This window comes from Podarcis pityusensis (genome assembly GCF_964106645.2).
Source record: "Podarcis pityusensis genome assembly, chromosome: 10".
NCBI classification, from domain to species: Eukaryota; Metazoa; Chordata; class Lepidosauria; order Squamata; family Lacertidae; genus Podarcis; species Podarcis pityusensis.
The window spans coordinates 45,945,426-45,965,836 of record NC_138035.1 but is presented as its reverse complement, the minus strand read 5'-3'; the positions used below and the strand labels follow the sequence as shown (position 1 = coordinate 45,965,836).

Here is a 20,411-nt window from a genome sequence, read left to right as displayed (position 1 = left end):
TTCCACAGAAAATTACAGTGTTTCTTTTGTGTGGCTGTTTCTTGGGTTATTTTCTTCGACAGTCAAAAGCTGGAGTACAGTTGTCAGGGTAGCAATTTATTGCTCGCCACTTCTGCGCGCAATAGGAGCAAAAATAACATTTTGAATAGAGCTAATCCGCAATATACTTGTGGAAAAAATGGATACAATGACTGAAATAGATAATAAGCTTTTACCTTCATGTTAGTAAGCAGCAGAATCTCTTTCCTCCCACCCACACCCCCCGGCAAACACATCTTTTCCATAGTTGGAGCTTTCTCCATTTGTCCTGCATAAAATTATCTGAAAGCTCATAGCTATCATTCAGCGGTTCTCCTATTTTTGGTTTAAGCCTACCATCATTCCATGGTATCCTATACAGTGGTACCTCTGAATGCAAATGGGATCCGTTCTGGAGCCCTGTTCGCATCCTGAAGCGAACGTAAGATGCGTCTGCACGGGTCGCGTTTCGCCGCTTCCACGCATGTGCGTGACGTCGTTTTGAGCATCTGTGCATGCGCGAGCAACGAAACCCGGAAGTAACGGAGTGCGTTACTTCCGGGTCGCCGCGGAGCACAACCCGAAAATATTTAAGCTGAAGCTTATTCATCCCAAGGTATGACTGTATGTGTTATTATCATCTCCTTTTTCTAAGCATCTCAGAGCAGCATCTTAACATCATAGTACCCTTGAAAGGTAGGCATCATTAGACTTTACATCTGAATGGGAATGTGAAGCTGGGTTTCCCAGCTGTCTGCTTCAGCCACTGTCCCATGCTGATTCCCCACACCAATAGTTACTTCGGCGAGGGCACATTTGCTTCCCTCACTGTCTGTCTGTCTCCTTCCTTTCGCTGTGTTAGCAACATGCTACAACTTTCCCCATTCTGCTGCTGAGCGTTACAGAGATGAAACGTAAGTGTGACCCCCCTAAATCTGATCTGGGTTTCCCCTCAACCCTCTAGAGCAGCGTTTCCCAAACTTGGGTCGCCAGCTGTTTTTTTTTGGACTACAGCTTCCATCATCCCTAGGTAGCAAGACCATTGGTGAGGGATGATGGGACTTGTAGTCCAAAAACAGCTGGAGACCCAGGTATGGGAAACACTGCTCTAGAGCAGATTTAGGGGTTGTGCTGGGAGGGGAGAGTTTCATTCTGCTGCTAAAAGCGCTTGCACTAGTGGAATTGTTTAGTTGGGTACCACCCAATGGCTTAAGTGATTTATTTCAGTGGAACTACTAAGTATGACTTGGTTAGGTGTCATCCAATGTCACCATATCTGGCCACACTGTTTGCCTCTCCGTTTCCTAAGGGTCATCTCAGGTAAACAAGCAATACAGCTGATGTAGTGTAATAATTCAAAAAATTATTCTCATTTTAGGACTTCGTATGATGAATCTTTTATTATGGCCAACGACACCCTGGAAGGTTTTCATGAAGTGAATCTAGCCTCGCCCACCACTCCAGATCTTCTAGGAGTGTATGAATCTAGTGCTTCTGAACAAACTACCTCACCCACGGTCATCTACCGGCTTCATGCCTCAGCTGTGTGCTCCACGCCAATTCAGCCGACTGCCCTGAACGTCTCTGATCTTCCTACACAACCCGTCTATTCATCTCCTAGGCACCTCAATTGTGCAGAAGCATCAGGTATCAGGTTGGTTGTGAAAATCTTCTCTTGATGATCTAAGCAAGCTTTGTTGTAAGTCGCTTTCTGGTGTATGTGTTCGTCTGTGTTTTGTTTTTTAATAATAATCCTTTATGTGCAGCAGTATACATTGCTAAAATATGTATGCCTTTTTCTTTCAGCATCAATGTTACAGAAACCATTCCTTGTTCTACCTCGGGACTCCAAGGTACTTCGTCCAAATATGATAATTCCAGAAAGGCAAGTAGCAATGCCGAGAGAGAATTTTTGCAGGGAGCAACCATAACAGACTCCTCTGAAGGAAGTGATGATGTTTTGGGACTGAGCACAGACAGTCTGTCTCGTCTACGGAGCCCATCGGTTTTGGAAGTCAGAGAAAAGGGCTATGAAAGATTAAAAGAGGAACTTGCTAAAGCTCAGAGGGTAAGATTAATGTATATGGTATGTTTTTTCAGTTCTGTGTAAGTGCAGTTTACTGTTGAGCGCAGAATTCAGCATCCTGAAAATCTTGGAGTTTGTGCAAACTTCCAGACTTCCTTTATTTATTCTCTTAACGTCATTGGTATATTGAAAATTGTTCATGAGGCACTTAATAAAAATAAAACTTGTAAAATCAGTTGGAAGGCACCCCAAGGGTAAAAGATTTAAAATAGAAGCAGACAGATCTTCAAATTTCAGTCTTGATCAAGAGGTTTTGCACTCTAACATTCCAGAAGAATAAAAATGTGTTTGATTGTTTCTGAAAAGGAGGCAAATAACAAGGCCTGTATGGAATAGCCTCTCATTGGGTTGATTGCAGAATCTAATCTTGCATCTGAACAAAACATGTGTATATGGTGGGGTGAGTTAGGACGTCTTATAGAAGACTTTCCATGACCTGGACCCACTTAAGGCTTTATGTTAAAGTACCTTTAACAGGGCCCGGAAACAGTCTAGTAAGTAACAGAGATGCTGTAAGATCGGTGTAAGATAGGTGTAATATGACCCCATAAAGTTCATTGCAGTAATTTAGTGTGGAAAGTGCATGGATGACAGTGGCATATCTCTGTGATGATGAAGACTGGCTTCAAGCTGCATGGGCAACGTTTGATGGAATTTCAAAGGTTGTGAGATAAATTGTCAATATGAATTTCAGTCGTTCAAGGGAGAGTGTTTCATTGCCCTGTGTTTCATTGTTTCATTGCCCTGTGTTTCATTGCCCTATGAATAGTAAAGCAATTTAAACTACAAATATTTGCCAATTCAGTGATTTATACAGGTTCTAACAGTACTATCCTTCAGGTACAGCATACTTTAAGTGTTAAAATACATAGTTATGAATAGCCAAAAGGGCATTTTGCAAAGCTATCATTACTCTTTTTCTTATTTTCTAACAGGCCTCTAAGAACATGCTGTTAAAAGTCCCCCCCCCCCCCCAATTTTCTTGCTAATTACATAGGCTTATTTAGCCAAGCTTAATCATTCAATCTCTTTTAAAATGAATATTATTTTCACTTCAGTATCCTGATGGTGAGGATGTTGACGTTGTTAAATGTGTATATTGTCCTTCATCCGTACATCTCAGGGCTTCAGTTCTGTATCTATAAAATGAACTTAGGTTGACTGATTTTCGTTGGAAAAGTGATGCAAGTCTTGGGTTTTCCCTTCACTCATATAAATCACATATGGCCATAGCCTGTGGAGATGCTGTACAATATAGGCATTGATGTCATGAAAGAGAAGGAACGATCCTTCTGCTTGGTTTCTGTTTTCTTGTTTTGGCCAGGTCAGCATTGCTTTAAGCCAAGACTTCTCACATCCCAATCTTCAAGCTGCTTAGTCCAGAGTAGCCCTATTCAAGTAAACGGGGCTCTTTCTAAGGAACGGGCCTTGGAACTGCCTTTTCAGCTCACCTTGCTTTCAAAATGAAACCCTTTGCTACTTTGCAATTTTGCCGAGTTGTTTGTGAGTGAGCTTTGTAAACCTTTGCAAATCTTATCCATCATCCCGAAAGTATCCTGTTACCCTCCTGGAGATATAACTCTTTGTTTTCTGTTCTGTGTGAGCTTGTCATGCGTGTCTTCTAAATATTGGCTGCCCCCTAGTGCTGTATATTTACTAACACTGGCAAATGAAAAGGTGAAGGGATTGTTTCCATTTTGGTTCATTCTTGACATCTTTTGGGGAGAGGCAAGGGTTATTTTGCTGCAGTTCCTACTTTGCCTGAAAGCATATCATCAAGGTGAAACTACTGGCTATGCACCAGTAGCAATTCCCACGAAGAGCTTGTATGGAGCAAGGTTTCTGTTCCAGCAAAAGACAAGCAATGGGCAACAAGGCAACCCATAAGAAGCAGTGGGCCCTGTTTCTTTTGAAAATGTAGAGCACAAGAGCAGAAGGGCAGCAATAGTTTCTCCTCTCTTGCCTTGCTATGCCCCATTGCTTCAAGCACTTTTATCTCCAGCACAGCTTGCTTCTGGTATGAGAGCCACATCAGGAGAAAAGAGCAGAAAGGAACTCAATCTCCCATTCTTGCCTGCGTATTCCATTTCATGTAACGCCACTGCCCTTTTCCACCTGAACAAAGCAGACGCGTGAGTAAAATGCACATGGCTGCTGTATCGTGTCTGGTTTGGTCCAAACATCTCTCTTCTGCCCAGGGTTGGAAAGGCCGTAAATTATAACTCTCAAAATCAACACCCATTTCTTTTTCTTAGGAGATGAAACTGAAAGATGAAGAATGCGAGAGGCTTTCTAAAGTGCGCGACCAACTCGGACAGGAACTGGAAGAACTTACTGCCAGCCTCTTTGAGGTTTGTTTGGAGAGTTTTCTGTGGTAACACGCTTCGGATTGAGGTTGCCATTTCAGGATGTACTTGAATGTCTCCCCTCACCCCACCCCACCTTCAAAAATGGGAAGTTTGGGAAGTAGTTTATTCTTGTAAGCTCATCTGCTAAAAATGAAGCAAATTTCTTCACCAGTTGGGGTGACAGCAGATTCACCGGGGTGTGTGTGTGTGTGTGTGTGTGTGCTCATGCCTGTAAATGCGGTTGTGTAGTCGAAGTTGTCCAAGCCATGCTTCTCCAAATAAATGGCGGGTTTCCTGGGTGGAATAGCAGCTATATTGTTGCCTTTTGAATGGCAATCAAACCGCAAAGTAGCTGTCTCTTCTGATTGGACCTCGGACTCAAACATTATGTTTCCAGCACTTTCCGTCGCTTATCTTTAAGGTATGGGCGACTCGCCTGTCGGTGCACTTGAGACTTTCAAAAGCAACGTGAAGAGCAGCTGTGAGGTTGAGTGACTTCAAAACCTTATCCCTGCTATCTATTATTTTTAAAGACAAAAGAGAGCCACATTTCATAGCTTACTGTTTTCATTTGGCAGGAAAACCCGTGCAAAAGCATTTATATACCATGCAAATGTTTGTTCTTATAGGAAGCACACAAAATGGTGAGGGAAGCAAACATAAAGCAGGCGACAGCTGAGAAACAACTGAAAGAAGCACAAGGAAAAGTGAGTTAATGATATCCCTGTGACGCAGAGGGGTTTGTTTTTGTGCGTATGCATTCCTTTCCCCAGCTTTTCACTCACAAAACAGCCTCCTCAAGTTGCCAACTGACCTTTGAACTCTAGGTGTTTAAAAAAACGCAGTAGTGGTGTCAAACGAGGAGGTTAGATGTGTAAAAACAGACTAAGGTGGATTGGGACCCACAAGTGGGCTTTGGGCTAGTTTCAGGTGGGCCTTGGTACCAGAGCCTGCTTTGTACATCCTCATTGTGCCTTAGCTTTGTGGTTGGACCCAGTGCCAGTACCAACAACTCATGCTGAGTAAAAGTAGGCAGGAGACAGATGTTTTGGATGACACAGGAAGGAAAGTCTCCTTTCTAAGGATAAAGGCCAGAGGACATGCTGAAGTGAGGTGAAAAGTTAATATTATAAATAAAAATAAAATTGGGAATATAAAGGAAAATTGATAAGAGTGGAAAGCTGTTGCAGTTAGGAAGAAGTGAACGTGAAAGGACAACAGAGGAGGAGGGAAATTTGAAGGGAGGAGGAATACAAAGTACAAGCTGAGTGTGAAAGGAGAACGGGAAGAAATTACAGGCAAAAATACTTTCAGAGGCAAATAGGTGTGGGAAGGGGAGAATATGAAAGAAAAAGTATTTTCCATATAGAGCCCTCTGGATCAGCAAATTCTGCCCCAAGTGGGAAGGCTGAGTCACTCTAGCTTGAGGAAAGCTTATACAGTGGTACCTCTGGTTACGAACTTAATTCATTCTGGAGGTCCGTTCTTAACCCGAAACCGTTCTTAACATGAGGTGTGCTTTCACTAATGGGGTCTTCTGCTGCCGGCGCGCCACCGGCACACGACTTCTGCTCGCATCCCGGGCAAAGTCCACAACAAGGAACACCTACTTCCAGGTTAGCAGAGCTCATTACCCAAAGTGTTCGTAAGGAGGACGGTACGTAACCTGAAGTTCCAGTGTATATGGAATTCTTTGCCACAAGGAAAATGCTGTGACATTTTGTAATATTTTTTTTAGTAATTTCCAGAGGGGGATTAGATATCCAGTAGAAAATGACATTAGTAATTGTGAGCTGGTGGTGTCAAGCTCTGTCTTCATCCGACACCATTTAGTGATTGTTTGGCCTCGGTAATTCTCATTTATGTAACCTATAGAAATACTTGTATGACAATTTGAACAAATATATGAGCTAGTTCTTGCCAGAGGTCTAATTTACACTACTTGGAGTTGTGTCATTATTTCCCTTCGTAACTATTCTGCAGTATGTTACAGACTTCAGCTGGAACATTCTTTACCCCTTCAGTCACTAGAGTTCTGTTTTTCTAGTTCAACAATGAGCTGAGGTGATGGACTCCATTTGTAGCGAACTTAGAGATGAATAATTTCCTCCCCGGTGGACTTTCATGTTTAGTCTGTTTCCACTGTATGGCAATGTGAGGAAAACGCAAGAATGACCATGAATGGTAAACTGAAAGATCTGTTGAACAAGAGGATATAAAGTCGATTGCTCTCTTGCTTTTGTGAAAATGACTTTATGTTGTGACTCTGGGGCACACAGATGTCTTCCTTTCTCCTGGTTTTTAACAAAACAGATCTTTCAAGCAGGTGAAAGGGCAGAGAATGAAACTAATAGCTGTGGCCATGCAACGTTGCTGTTAAAGGCCTCTTATGTGGTGACCCCTAACCTCTGTAGCTAGCCCATTGCTGAGATTTCACCTTCAGCTCTGCCAATAAGGCATCGCGCAAGTTACTCATATTCAGAAATGCCTCAGAGTGTTCTTGTCGAATTATCCAAAAGCAAACCCCAAACTAATTCAAATATATGAAGATTGCTAATGCAGAGTTCTGAATGGATAGGCTTTCTTCTGGCGTCTTACTGGTGAGTGAAATCCTAGGTCTTTGGGGCTAGGTCCCTTGGTTACTTCAGGTCATTTTGTCTACAAAAGACTTTATTCCATGAAGGATTTTGTCATAAATTGAGTGGCTGTAGTAGAAGCAGCTTTTGCTTGCTTTCCAATCAATTATTTCCAATCAATTATTTGGTCTCTCCTTTTCTTTCATACGTGTTTAGATTGATGTCCTTCAGGCCGAAGTAGCAGCCCTGAAAACGTTAGTGCTGTCCACTTCTCCGACGTCGCCCACGAAAGAGCTTCAATCTAGCGGAAAGACACCCTTCAAAAAAGGCCATGCGAGGAACAAGAGTACAAGCAGCGCGATGGGGGTCAGCAACCAGGATGTCGCCATGATGCAGCCAATTGTGAAAGACTGCAAAGAGGTATTTCACGTTTGTTTGTATTGTAGCTCTGCATCAAAACATCTGCACTTGGAAGCTGCCATAAGGCACTTGGAAGCTGCCATAAGGCAATACCATCCATTGAGGCAATGGAACGAAGCATTTGCATTTCTCTTCCAAAGAACAGTTTGTTAATTCGGCTGCCTAACTGTGGCCAGATCACTCTGTTCCCCCTCAAAAAAGATGTGTACATTTTGCCTAAAGGATTGCCTTCAAGCACTGTCTTCTGCTTCAATTGTTTTTAAATTCAGCTCCCTTACGCCATTAAACAGGTCTTTAGAGTGACCCACAAAGAGAATATTTCTTATCGTTGTGAACTTCATAAAACTGGCTTGTATCAGGTGTTCCATATTTCTTTCCTTTGTGTGCTCAAAGAAAATAAGGCGTGCAAATTTAGAATACCTGCACCCTTATGTGAGTTCGTCTCAAGAGCATGAGCTGAGGTTAAGAAGCAAAGGCAGATGTTGGCAGGTAACCAATGCCCTAGTTAGTGATTGAACAAGGAGGGAAATATAACCTTTGTGCAACTTGACGCCTATAGCTGTGGTATTAGAGTGTAATCTACCCATGTTAAATATGTGTAAATCAGTGGGACTTAGGGGTTCTTATCACTGTCTGTTTAGTCATGTAGATTCTGTATTCAAGGAGATGTGGGTGTCGTCTGCAATATATGACTTTAGTATGAATTTTGGATTCTTTTTTTCATTTTGTTTCTTTTTTTTTATAATGATAGGCTGACTTAGCTCTGTATAACGAATTCAGATCCTGGAAGGATGATCCCACTATGGACAGGGCATGCCCTTTCCTGGATAAAATCTACCAGGAAGATATCTTTCCATGTTTGACCTTCTCAAAAAGTGAGGTAACGTTTTGGAACCATATACAGGAACTCTCTTCCTTAGGAGGCAGTGATGGCTACCAGCTTGGATGGCTTTCAAAAGTGGGTTGGACAAATTTGTGGAGGAGAAAGCTATCAGTGGCTACTAACAATGATGGTTACTACTTTCTGCTTCTATGGTCAGAGCAGAATGCTTCTGAATGCCAATTGCTAGAAACCTGCTTTGCAGGTTTTTCACGGGCATCCGGATGCTCGCTGTCCAGAGACTCAGGGTTCAGCTACCTTAGTAAAGAAAAAGTGTTTTATATGGGTTATAACACTGTGGCACCAGATGGCGCTGTAATGCCCCATCTTTCATCAACAGGATTTCCCGTTACAAAGTTTACAGCGTGTTTTCCGAAACACGTTTTTGATGTGCCTAGATCCAGCCTAAGTGTGCAGTTGTTTCAGGGTAGCATGCTTTGTATTTAATATCTTTAGGAAATTTCAACAGATCTAAACTCCGTGCTCCATTTTCAGCTGGCGTCTGCCGTCTTGGAAGCTGTGGAAAACAATACCTTAAGCATTGAACCAGTTGGCTTGCAACCTGTTCGATTTGTGAAAGCTTCTGCGGTTGAATGTGGAGGACCAAAGTATGTTCAAACTGGTGGAATCGGATCGTGCAAGAGACATGAAGATGCTATTTCAAAACAATGTCTGCCTGCCTGTCAGAAATGACTGGCATAGGTTTGCTAAGGGCCAGAAATGTCATAGGGTGCTGCAGAAAAGGGCCATAGGGTTTCTTTTCCATGTGAGCTGTTTTGTGCCAAAGAATCACAATGTGCATGTGCATTCAGGCATAGTAACATAAATGGCAGCTGCTGTGTGAACTGTGGGGCAGGCCTTGTCCTGAGTTTCTTTGAGGAAAATTGGTGTTATGTGTCCTGAGTTCTCAGGCTCAGGAGTTGGGGAGGCAGCTGGACCTGGGTGGGGTTTCTCTCTTTAGGATGGAGCAGGTCTGTACTTTGGGGGTCCTCCTCACCTGTCTTGGAGGCTCAAGTGGCCTTGGTGGCTAGTATCCCTTTTTCCTGCAACAGCTGGTTTGCCAGCTCTGGCCCTTTTTGCCAGAAATTACTTCAAATCTGCGCTAACATTTTGGAACTGATTACTCAAACTTGATTCATTTTGGTATAAAGTACCAAGTGCCATGTCACTGCCATAGAATCATGGAATTGGAAGGGACCCGGGCTTTATTAGTGTGATTCTCGCAACTTGATAGTGTACTATAAAGTTAGCATAACATAGTTTTCTCTCTCTCTGTAAATACTGCAAGTGCTTATATATATTGCTACATAATAGCTGAAAGTAGTGATAAGCACAGTCCTTTCAGTTGTCTTTAAATATTTGTTGTGTCTTGACTTTGAAATTATAGCTAGCAATATATTCCACAGTTGAGAGTGGCTTACTGGATATCCTTACCTCTGCTGTCCACCTGAGGCACATTAAGTGACTGAGAATTTATGGTGGATGTTCTCTGAAGGAGATTTTGGGACTCAATAAGCACGATTGAGGAAGAGAGCGTGAAAGCTGCATGACCACTGTGCACAACTATCATTCATGATGTCAAGTGGTGTCTGTAAATCATAGTGTAAAATCAGATTGCAGATTTCTTGTTTAATTGTAGGCAACTGTACCTCAGTTTTCATGTAGTTTAGATAGGTTTCAAAACAACAACAAACAAACTACTTTTCTGTTCCATCCATACAGGAAATGTGCTCTCAGCGGACAAAGTAAAACATGCAAGCATAGAATCAAGTTGGGGGACTCAAGCAACTATTACTATATTTCTCCTTTCTGTAGGTATAGGGTAAGTATTGGGGCTCCCTGTGCTTTGACTCTGCTCATGGAGCAGACAGTTGTGTAATGTGCACAATTAAGTATATTAAATTATAACTCTTGCGTCTCTCTTGTGCAGATTACATCTGTATGTAACTTCTTCACATACATTCGGTATATACAACAGGGGCTTGTGAAGCAGCAAGATGGTAAGTAAAGATCTATGTCTAATGCAAATACCAAAAATTACTTACTGGTGAACTTACTGTAGGAAGGCTCTGTGTCTATCTGTAGTTGAGACTTTTCTGACCCTAAAGATTGCCTACTTGTTATTGGAAGTGACTCCGGTTTGGGTCTCCATTAATTGAGCAAAGACTTCTACAGCAACCTTTCCCAAAACATTGCCTTCTAGATGTTTGGGACTACAACTCCCATCATTCCATCAACATTGACTGAGCTGATGGGAGTTGGAGTCATACGACATCAGAAAGGACCAGAGCTTCCCCATCCCTGCTTTGCAACCTCTAGGGCTATGCATATACCATATGCAGTCGTACCTTGAAGGTCGAACGGAATCTGTTCCGGAAGTCCGTTCGACTTCCAAAATGTTCGAAAACCAAAGCACGGCAGACGTTTGTCTTGCAAAAATAGTTCACAAACCGGAACAGTCACTTCCGGGTTTGTGACGTTTGGGATCCAAAACTTTCTGAAACTAAGCTGTTTGACTTCCAAGGTACAACTGTACTTTGGGAATATGGACAAGAAGCAATACAGCTAGCGAGGAGAATTCTTCATAACTAAGCCTGAAATAATATAAGATTTATACCACCTAACTATTGGTAAGATTTAGGAAGTGTCCCGAAAAACAGATTGCAATCCAAATTATAAATTGCCAGGTTATCACTGGATGCCGTGTAACCAGATAATTTTCTCTCCCTATGCTTTAAAATAACCAGAAAAGAATAATATTTTTTGGGGGGGAGGATTCTAACAAATGTTGTAAATTTGGGGAATGCGATGCATAGGCACACATGATTTATAGTTGTGGTTCAGGGGCCACCAACATGGTACGAGTGGGTATAATGGCATCCTTGTCTGGTGCCCACAAAGACTCTGAGCTCCTCCCCTGCCTCTTAGCCATAAGGTGACATAAGGTACCCTTGAAAAGCACATAGCTGAAGGAGGAAGTTGGAAGAATTGACACCCTTTTCCACTTCCTCTTTCAGCTTTCAATGCTTTCCAAGGCTCAGATGAATTCCACTGGATCTGATCTTTGCCCACCTCCCTTCTATCTCTCAGGGGTGTCAGTGGGGGGCGGGGAAAAGTGATTGGAGGTGGGTACTGCTTGTGGCACTTACTGAAAACTCAGATTGCACCAACGGGCAAGGCTTGGTGGACCCCTGTTCGAACCAAGTCTGGTATATGTTCTCTCCTTCCCCTGTGCCCGCCCACATTAAATTGGTAAGAAAACTGAACCCTCGGCAGTTTGATGAGAGGCTAGTAGTGTTTCTAATGCAAAATGCATTAGCCAAGCTTTATAGCGATGCTCTCGAGCTGCATTATTTTTAAATACTGAATTTTTAATATCTGAAAACTCAAGACCCTTTCCCTTTTCTTTCTTTCTTTCAAAAAAAGAAAAGGAAAAAAAGCCCCTGTTCCTGGCGCAGTGGATGATACTTAATGTTAGTATGTTAATGTTTTGGAATGTCTTTGTCTGACACATATGACTTCTGCAACCAGTTTGCATTCTGTAAAAGGGAAGGAATAACATGAAAGTATACAAAAGTAGATAAGTATACAAAGCTGGGAGCTTTCAAGGAGATGCGTTTCCCCAACCTGTCTGTTTTCCGTTTTAGCTTTTGTTAAAACTTTAAAAGGAAAGCAGTACTAGTAAATCTTAGTAAAATAACACTAAACACACTACAGTGGTACCTCGGGTTAAGTACTTAATTCGTTCCAGAGGTCCGTTCTTAACCTGAAACTGTTCTTAACCTGAAGCACCACTTTAGCTAATGGGGCCTCCCGCTTCCACCACGCCGCCACTGCGTGATTTCTGTTCTCATCCTGAAGCAAAGTGCTTAACCTGAGGTAATATTTCTGGGTTAGCGGAGTCTGTAACCTGAAGCGTATGTAACCCGAGGTACCACTGTAAAGGAAAAACGAAAACAATCACTTCGTGGAAAACCAAGGTAAGTACAAAGCAGAGAGGGAGCCATAAGACAGCAAATGAAAAAAGAGAATGTTGCTAAGTAGGGTTGAGTGAAAGGGGGCATGATTTGGACCACACAGTCAAACAAAGTCAGATGCCAGAGGTGTTGCCCAATAAAGTCATGCTTCACTGGGATAGGTAGCTTCATATGTTTGTTTATGTGCATGGCAAAAGTCCTCCAAGTGGCAGCAAAGTCCACTGGTTGAGCCTTGAGATGATGAGTTAATTTTTCTGAGACACCTAAGAACAAAGCTTTCTTACAGCAACAGTTCACCATAGTAAACACATGCTTCCATTTCCCTTTTATACAACCAATCTAGCTGCAACTAAAATGTATTGGGCTTTTTCTTTCCTTCTTGTGCAGTGGATCAGATGTTTTGGGAGGTTATGCAGCTGAGGAAAGAGATGTCGCTGGCAAAACTCGGATATTACAAGGAAGAGCTGTAACTGCTACACTTTTCTGGTGCTTGCATGCACTTCCATATATGTACATATCTTCGGAGTGGTTCAAAATCCTTGTCACAACATTGATATTTATTTTGAAAAGGGTCCAAGGCTTCTCCTCCTGTGCAAATTGCGCCACATACTCTTGGAGTTCAGCAAGATGATTTTATTTAAGGATGGACATTATTGTTTCGTTTGAAATGAAGGCAAGAGGATTTTCAGGTGTACTATAGCAATTGTAACTTTAACAGTTGAGAAACGCAGGTTTGATGCTGTTCAAATATTGTGTTCATTTTTGTGTTCTGGAGAGTTTATAATGTAGGATTTCGACTTAATAAAAGTTAACTCAAACTTGAGTCCTGTGGTGTCGAACTTTAAAAGGAGAAGTGCGCATTCTGCAAATTGTGAGGGGCATGTTTCTGCACAGATATTCCCATTACTATAGGGAACTTGGTGTTAATAGCTTGGGGTAAATATATATGGCAATACCAACCAAAAACTAGGGCTTTGAAATAGTAAAACTACCCAAATTACCCACCTGGTGTCTATGGGGTTGGAAATATCTTTATAGGGGTTTACCTCTGGAGTAAAAAGGTAAAGGTAAAGGACTCCTGGATGGTTAAGTCTAGTCAAAGGCAACAATGGGGTTGCGGCGCTCATCATGCTTTTAGACCGAGGGAGCTGGCGTTGGTCCACAGACAGCTTTCCAGGTCATGTGGCCAGCATGACTTAACCACCTCTGGTTCAACGGACCACTGTGACGGAAGCCAGAGCGCATGGAAACGCCATTTACCTTCCCGCTGTAGCAGTACCTATTTATCTACTTGAACTGGTGTGCTTTCAAACTGCTAGGCTGGCAGGAGCTGGGACAGAGCAACGGGAACTCACTCCGTCGTGGGGATTTGAACCGCCAACCTTCTGATCGGCAAGCTCAAGAGGCTCAGTGGTTTAAATCACAGCGCCACCCACGTCCTTTGCCTTTTACCTCTGAGTGGAGAACATGAGAAATCCCTTCTGGACATTTAGTCCAACATCCTGTTCTCACAGTAGCCAATCGGATGCCTATAGGAAGCCTGCAAGCAAGGACTCGGTACAACAGCCCCTCTGTCCACTTGTGGCTCCCAGCAGCTAGCTTCAAGTCATCCTACCCCCCCCCCCCCGGACCTCTTTTTCTGTATTGAATCTTTTACTTTCTTGGTTTATCTTGTATGTTTTCTTATCTTACGCCATTCTGTGTTCCACCCCTTTTCCCATATGAGCTTCCAAGGAGTGACAATTTACGCACCAGTTCTATTTCCTTCCAGAACCTAAATAAAATGCTTGTGCACTTAATGTAAGGTGTACATATCCCAACCATTCAGCGTTTTAAAAAGAAAATAACTCTGACGAATACTAGACCATTTTCCCTTGCCTTCTGTGCCATCTTTTCATGGCATCTGAGCTTTTGGCATATGACTTACAAGGGTATGGCCATAAACGTGTTTAAAATACCCCAGAGGCCTAGTCACATAACCACGCTGCTAGTGGCCAGATGCTGCTTTTTATTAAATCCGGATTGTGTAACTAAACAGGCAATCTGCATATTTTGCACATCTATTCCATCTTTATTTATGGTACTCTGCAAATATCCTTATGATGGGCAAGCCTTTTTGGTAATGTCCATCATCCAAGCTGATCTACAAAAAATCACCAAAGCCCTACTCAGAGTAGACCCATTGAAATGGATGAACCTGAGTTATTTATTGATTTTAATGGGTCTACTCTTGAGTAGGACTAGAATACAACTCCATCCTATGATAGTGTATTAAGCATAACCGTAAGAAGTTGGGGTGTCAAAGATGAACTCCTCCATTGTCTCCCGAGTCAGACAGATGCCAGCAACAAGGAGTTTGGGGGCCGCATGCTAATGGTGGGCAGGGCCAGGCACAAAAGCAGGCAGAGAAATGAATGTGAGTCTTACTATCGTATAGTAGGCTAGTTCATATGAACATTTGTACAGTCTTCTCTGTCCTCCAGCTAGGTAAGCAAAAAGTAAGACCAGAGTTTTGGTGGCACATTCCTGCCAGGCCAAAAGGAGGGTAAAAAACAGGGCTGGTATGGAGTGTGGTCTGGGGAGAGTTCCTGGGACCAGCTAGAGAAGCAGCCAGGAGGGCTGCATTTGGCTCCCTGGTTTGCGGTTCCCCACGGTTCTAGGTGTGCTTCATGGCTGTAAGCTGGACTTGATTCCTTGGAGTTCCCTTCCTCAACAGAAAAAGTTTTGCTGTTTTCCTGCCATGAGGGAAAATGGAAAAAGACAATTGCAAAGTTTTATTTGTTTGTTTTTCTTTTTTTAAAAACATATTTATTGAAAGTTCAAAAAGTACATAATTATATGTGCACTAAACATGGTGAGACATGTGTAGAAGGGAAAATAAAGGGGGGAGGGGGGGAAACCCCCAAACTATATTTTACAAGGTGGTTATTGTACTTTACCAGACGTTGACCTATTAGTATTCGTAAGAATGGATTCCAAATATCATTGAATTTGTCCATGGTAAATTGCAAAGTTAAAAGTTATGCTCATTTTGCAAAAAAGTGCACAGGAATTAAAGCTGCCTGAAACTTCATTAACTATTTTACCAAATACAGGTTGGTCTGTCACACACACGGCAAATATATTGGAGGTTTCTGGTACTATACATAAAGTACATAAGAAGTGCAACTGTGGGTGGAGAAGAATGAAGTTTGTTCTGCATTTCACTTCCTGGACTTTAAACATGCAGACTGGAATATAATTATCCTTCAGGTTTTACACTTGCTTTGCTATACAGGTGTTGGCTTTGAAAACAACAACAACCCAAATGTCAACTGTATTTTAAGATAAAATATGTCTGGAAATGTATATAGAGATAAAAATGAGCATTTTAAACTTTTATACAGATTTTTTGTTGTTGTTTAATCAGATTAATGCAGAAATGGGACAAAACAGATTTATGAATGAATGTATCGTAACATTCATACCCCAACTTTTCTCCAAGGATCTCAAGGTGGCTTACATATTTCTCCCCCTCACAATAAACTCTGTTTGTTGGTTAGGTGGAGAGAGAGGGACTGGCCCAAGTTCACCCAGCCAAGTTCATTGCTGAGTGGAGACTTAAACTCGGGTCTCCCAGATCCTAGCTCAGCAGTCTAACCATTGTAGCACAGTGGTGTAACAAGCGCCATCTTGAACCGTGACTGATCATCAAGAAATAGCTGCATCTTCAGACTAGCTTTTTAAAAAGAAAAGAAAAAGCAAAAAATCAGATCATACTTCCATTTATAGCATTTACCTTAGCTATACATAAACACATGCAGGGGAAGGACAGGCAAGAGATAAGCAACCTTTGTTGCCTTCTTAATTGCACACATGCCGCATAGCCGAGGGAATTAAAGGGTAAAGGTCCTTAAGGAAGGAAACACTTACTGGGATCAGCATTTCGTAAGGGGAAAATACTGTACAAGTTTTGGTCCTAAAGTTGTGGCAGGATCTTTATTTGGTGCTGAAACCTTCAAATCTGACCAGGAGCTCATTTGCAAAAGTCCTGGATTCTCTCCGGCACACGTAGACTGTGTGTTATGACAAGAATGAAGGAGATCTTTTTTGGACATGTTGGCAGCCCTTCGAAAAAGTGCCAGCTCTCCATAACTAGCTGAGCAAGTCTGAACGCTCGCAAAGTGGTTTGGGGTGCAAACTGCCTCCTCCTCCTACTTGCCCATGGATGTTGTGGGTGAAAATGAGGCTCTTCAACAGTTCTTCGAAGGTAGGTGGCCAGCGGCTAAAGTAAAAGAACGTTTTGTCTGCGCTAAGGGAGTGTGTTGTATTTTCATTGCCTCTTCTGATAACTCCTTATTCATATACACCAAAAGACGACTTTTTGCTGGGCTATTCTCCCAATTTCATTTCCAAAGAGAGCACATGTATTGAGTGGCTGGGGCCATGTGAATGAGTAGAAAAGAACATATTTTAATATATTTATATCCTGCCTTACCTCCCAGGAACTTGAGATTGATTCATTTATGATATTTATATATTATGCTTCATATTTGGACTACAGGGACTACAGAGTATATGAAGCATAAAATCAAATACAGTGCTAGCTCGGGTTAATAATTCGTTCTGGAGGTTTGTTCTTAACCTGAAATTGTTCTTAACCTGAGGTACCACTTTAGCTAATGGGGCCTCCCACTGCCACCATGCGATTTCTGTTCTCATCCTGAAGTAAAGTTCTTAACCCAAGGTACTGTTTCTGGGTTAGCGGAGTCTAACCTGAAGCATCTGTAACACGTACCACTGTAACTCAATACAGAGAAAATGTAAACAGACCTCAGAGCAGACATAAAGCCATTAAAATGGCTAATATTTTCGTGTTTTCCTGGTGCCTAAAGAATGGTAGTGTAGTCTAGGTCTAGTGCCATGCATGACTACAACACAACAACCCTGTGAGGAAGTTTAGGTTGAAAAATGATCACTGGTGTGAGCCCATCCAGTAAACTTCATGGTTGAGTAGAGATTTGAACCTGAGGTTTTAACACACATGAATGTTCACCATACTGTATGCAGCTTCAAGCTGTGATCTTATCCAGCACTGCATGCGTGTGGGGTTTTAATTTTAAAAATCTTAGTACAGATGTACCTTGGAAGTCGAACGGAATCTGTTCCGGAAGTCCATTCAACTTCTGAAAAGTTTGGAAGCCAAGATGCGGCTTCCAATTGGTTCCCGATTTCGCAGATATGCTGGAAACAATAGCGGAAGCCGTGCCAGACGTTGTTCAGCTTCCAAAAAAAAGAACATTAGAAAACCAGAACACTCCCCGTTTTTGATCATTTGGGAGCCAGAACATTAAACTCCCAAGGCATTCGGGAGCCGAGGTACGACTGTACATTTAAAAATATTTAAATGAACAATGATAAGAGAATGAACTTTGTAGTCATCTTGTTCAGAAAACCCTAAAATCCTCTGGCAGCAACTTTACATGCATATTAATCAAAACATCTTCCTGAAATCTAGCCACATATTCACACATATTCACATTAGCCACATCCCATATTTTCTTCTTTTTTAAAAAATAATAATTATTATTTTCCAAAAACACTAAAAAAAAAAGAAAAAAAAAAGAAAAACAATACAATAAAACACATCAAATTAACAAAACAAGACAAAGACAATAAAATAAATCAGACAATTTCATTATCCCATCTTTCATTCACTTATTTCCACGACCTCCTCACACCTCCCTTTTTGTATTCCACTTCTGTTAATTATTTCAGCAATTCCTTTCCATCTTCCTCTGTTTTCTATCCTATAATTATCTTAACTCATTCTAACCTTATTTCCCCCCTTTAATACTCTATTAACCTATCTCTACTTAATTCCTTATAATATTTCTACTAAAGCCATATAACTTCATTTCAACATTTTTCTAACATTCATTAATTTTACAATATTTCTGTAGATAGTCTTTAAACTTTTTCCAATCTTCTTCCACCAACTCCTCTCCCTGGTCTCGGATTCTGCCAGTCATTTCCGCTAGTTCCATGTAGTCCATCAACTTCATCTGCCATTCTTCCCGGGTAGGCAAATCTTGTGTCTTCCAATACTTCGCGATGAGTATTCTTGCTGCTGTTGTTGCGTACATAAAAAAAGTTCTATCCTTCTTTGGCACCAATTGGCCGACCATGCCCAGGAGAAAGGCCTCTGGTTTCTCACATCCCATATTTTCTAAGCTATAATTATATAAAGAATAATTCACTTTGTTTTTTAGTATTGGACAACTAATATATATATTTATGCTGCTTGCAGTTCTGTAGTCCCCCTCCCCCTTTGACATTATAATACTATTGTGCCTGGAATCTTTGAAGTCAGAATAATAATATAATATAATAATGATAATGATAATAAATTTATTATTTATACCCTGCCCATCTGGCTGGGTTTCCCCAGCCACTCTGGGCGGCTCCCAACAGAATATCAAAAACAATAAAACATCAAACATCAAAAACTTCCCTAAACAGGGCTGCCTTCAAATGTCGGATAGTTGTTTATTTCCTTGACATTTGATGGGAGAGCGTTCCACAGGGCGGGCACCACTACTGAGAAGGCCCTCTGCCTGGTTCCTTGTAACCTCACTTCTTGCAGGGAGGGAACCGCCAGAAGGTCCTCGGAGCTGGACCTCAATGTCTGGGCTGAATGATGGGGGTGGAGATTTATGTGGTCACCGAAAAAATGAATATATAACAGCTTTTTTCAGCCGAAAACCATAGCCCAAATTCTCCATGTTTAATCTTAAGGGCAAGATGTGCACAGAGCATTGGAGAATGCATTGGTGGATACACGGATGCTGGAGGAATTCATAGACAGTGACTTTGAATCGTTTGGAAGCCTGTAAGTATGAAAAGTTTTCCTCATCATTTCCCTCCTCCACCAATTTCTTAAAATCGCACACAAATAATGGCAGGGATGAGGCGCCATTCCTGAAACAGGGTGAAGATCCATGCCTTATTCAAAACAGGTTTTTCAAGGACAAATGACAAATGAATGGCTGCTAAACAGCAATGAAATTTATTTTATCCCTGCTCCTGGGTCTTCCACCCCACATTGTTCAAGAGAGCCCCATACATTCTGAATAGGCTTGTGGCAGGGAGAGGTCGTAGTGGCAAGCAAGGAATGGGAAACTTTCCGCTGTGAACTTAGGACCTGAGCCAATATCTTCAACGGCTCAATTGATACTTAGAAATATCCTGTGGAATGGGAGGGAGAGAACAGCAAATGTCCCCCAAGCTCCTGTTTAATGGAGCCATGCCAATGCCGAGAAAGGGGCAATATTATCAGTTCTGGATTGTGCTGCTTCCTCTTCCATAGGCAACTCTTTGAATATGTGGTAAGACAAGTGTCAGCGGTCATTAGAATAGCAGACTCACTTTGGAAGGAGAAGGAAAGAGTACAAACACTGCTATCATCATAATTTCCCAAGAATCAATTGCAGATCTTATTAACCACAGTTTCTCTTCAGTACTTGTTATCATGCCATCCGTGGGGGTTGGGCTAGCCCACACATTTATTGTACCTATCAGGAATCCTCACAGAACGAGACTTTAATAGCTCACGTAACATGTAGATCTGCATTAAAATGCATGGCTTGGCATAGCTAACAAATAGGTTTGTGGGGTTTTTTTGTAAACACATAGAAACTACATTTTTTAAATTAATAATTTTATTGTTTATTTAACATAATTGTTACAAAATATAAGCAAAATATTGCAAATACATATATATTTCAAATAAGCACATATACATGAAAGTAGGAACAGAAGAGGAAAAAAGAAGAAAAGAAAAAAGAAGAAGAAAAAAAGAAAAAAGAGAAGAAGAAAAGTTGGAAGATACATTTTTGTTATCTGTATAATGGCTTTTTTTTTTTTTTTTGCCCTGCCCCTCTCTACTCCAATTCTAGGCAAAACACGCTCCCAGACTCCCCGCCAGATTCAGGATCAGAGCCCTGCTCTCCACCACAGACCAAAGGTTGGTTGTGTGAGTCCTGATTGGTTGGCATTCTGGATTGGGTGTCCAGTGTTCATCTGAAGTGGTGACGCTGGATGATGCAATGCTGCTCTCTCTCTCTC

At 41.7% G+C, this 20,411-nt stretch overlaps 2 protein-coding genes across 5 annotated transcripts in view; both read left to right on the top strand.

The window, feature by feature from the left end:
- The window catches only part of RAB3IP (RAB3A interacting protein), a 54,304-nt gene extending 41,176 nt beyond the window's left edge, over positions 1-13,128 (top strand). For both annotated transcript variants that reach the window (XM_080972023.1, XM_080972024.1), the window contains exons 2-11: positions 1,397-1,672; positions 1,825-2,086; positions 4,360-4,455; positions 5,082-5,159; positions 7,245-7,448; positions 8,200-8,328; positions 8,824-8,936; positions 10,051-10,150; positions 10,259-10,328; positions 12,693-13,128. In XM_080972023.1, the coding sequence (XP_080828149.1) occupies positions 1,397-1,672; positions 1,825-2,086; positions 4,360-4,455; positions 5,082-5,159; positions 7,245-7,448; positions 8,200-8,328; positions 8,824-8,936; positions 10,051-10,150; positions 10,259-10,328; positions 12,693-12,775 (1,411 nt within the window). In that variant the 3' untranslated portion in view covers positions 12,776-13,128. The remainder of the gene's footprint in view (positions 1-1,396; positions 1,673-1,824; positions 2,087-4,359; positions 4,456-5,081; positions 5,160-7,244; positions 7,449-8,199; positions 8,329-8,823; positions 8,937-10,050; positions 10,151-10,258; positions 10,329-12,692) is intronic.
- A 3,055-nt stretch (positions 13,129-16,183) lies between these two features.
- MYRFL (myelin regulatory factor like) overlaps positions 16,184-20,411 on the top strand; it is a 35,427-nt gene continuing 31,199 nt past the window's right edge. For 2 of the 3 annotated variants that reach the window (XM_080972003.1, XM_080972002.1), the window contains exons 1-3: positions 16,189-16,554; positions 19,083-19,176; positions 20,243-20,310. In XM_080972003.1, the coding sequence (XP_080828129.1) occupies positions 16,509-16,554; positions 19,083-19,176; positions 20,243-20,310 (208 nt within the window). In that variant the 5' untranslated portion in view covers positions 16,189-16,508. Of the gene's footprint in view, positions 16,555-19,082; positions 19,177-20,242; positions 20,311-20,411 lie in introns of all 3 variants that reach the window. The other variant, XM_080972004.1, reaches the window with a different exon arrangement.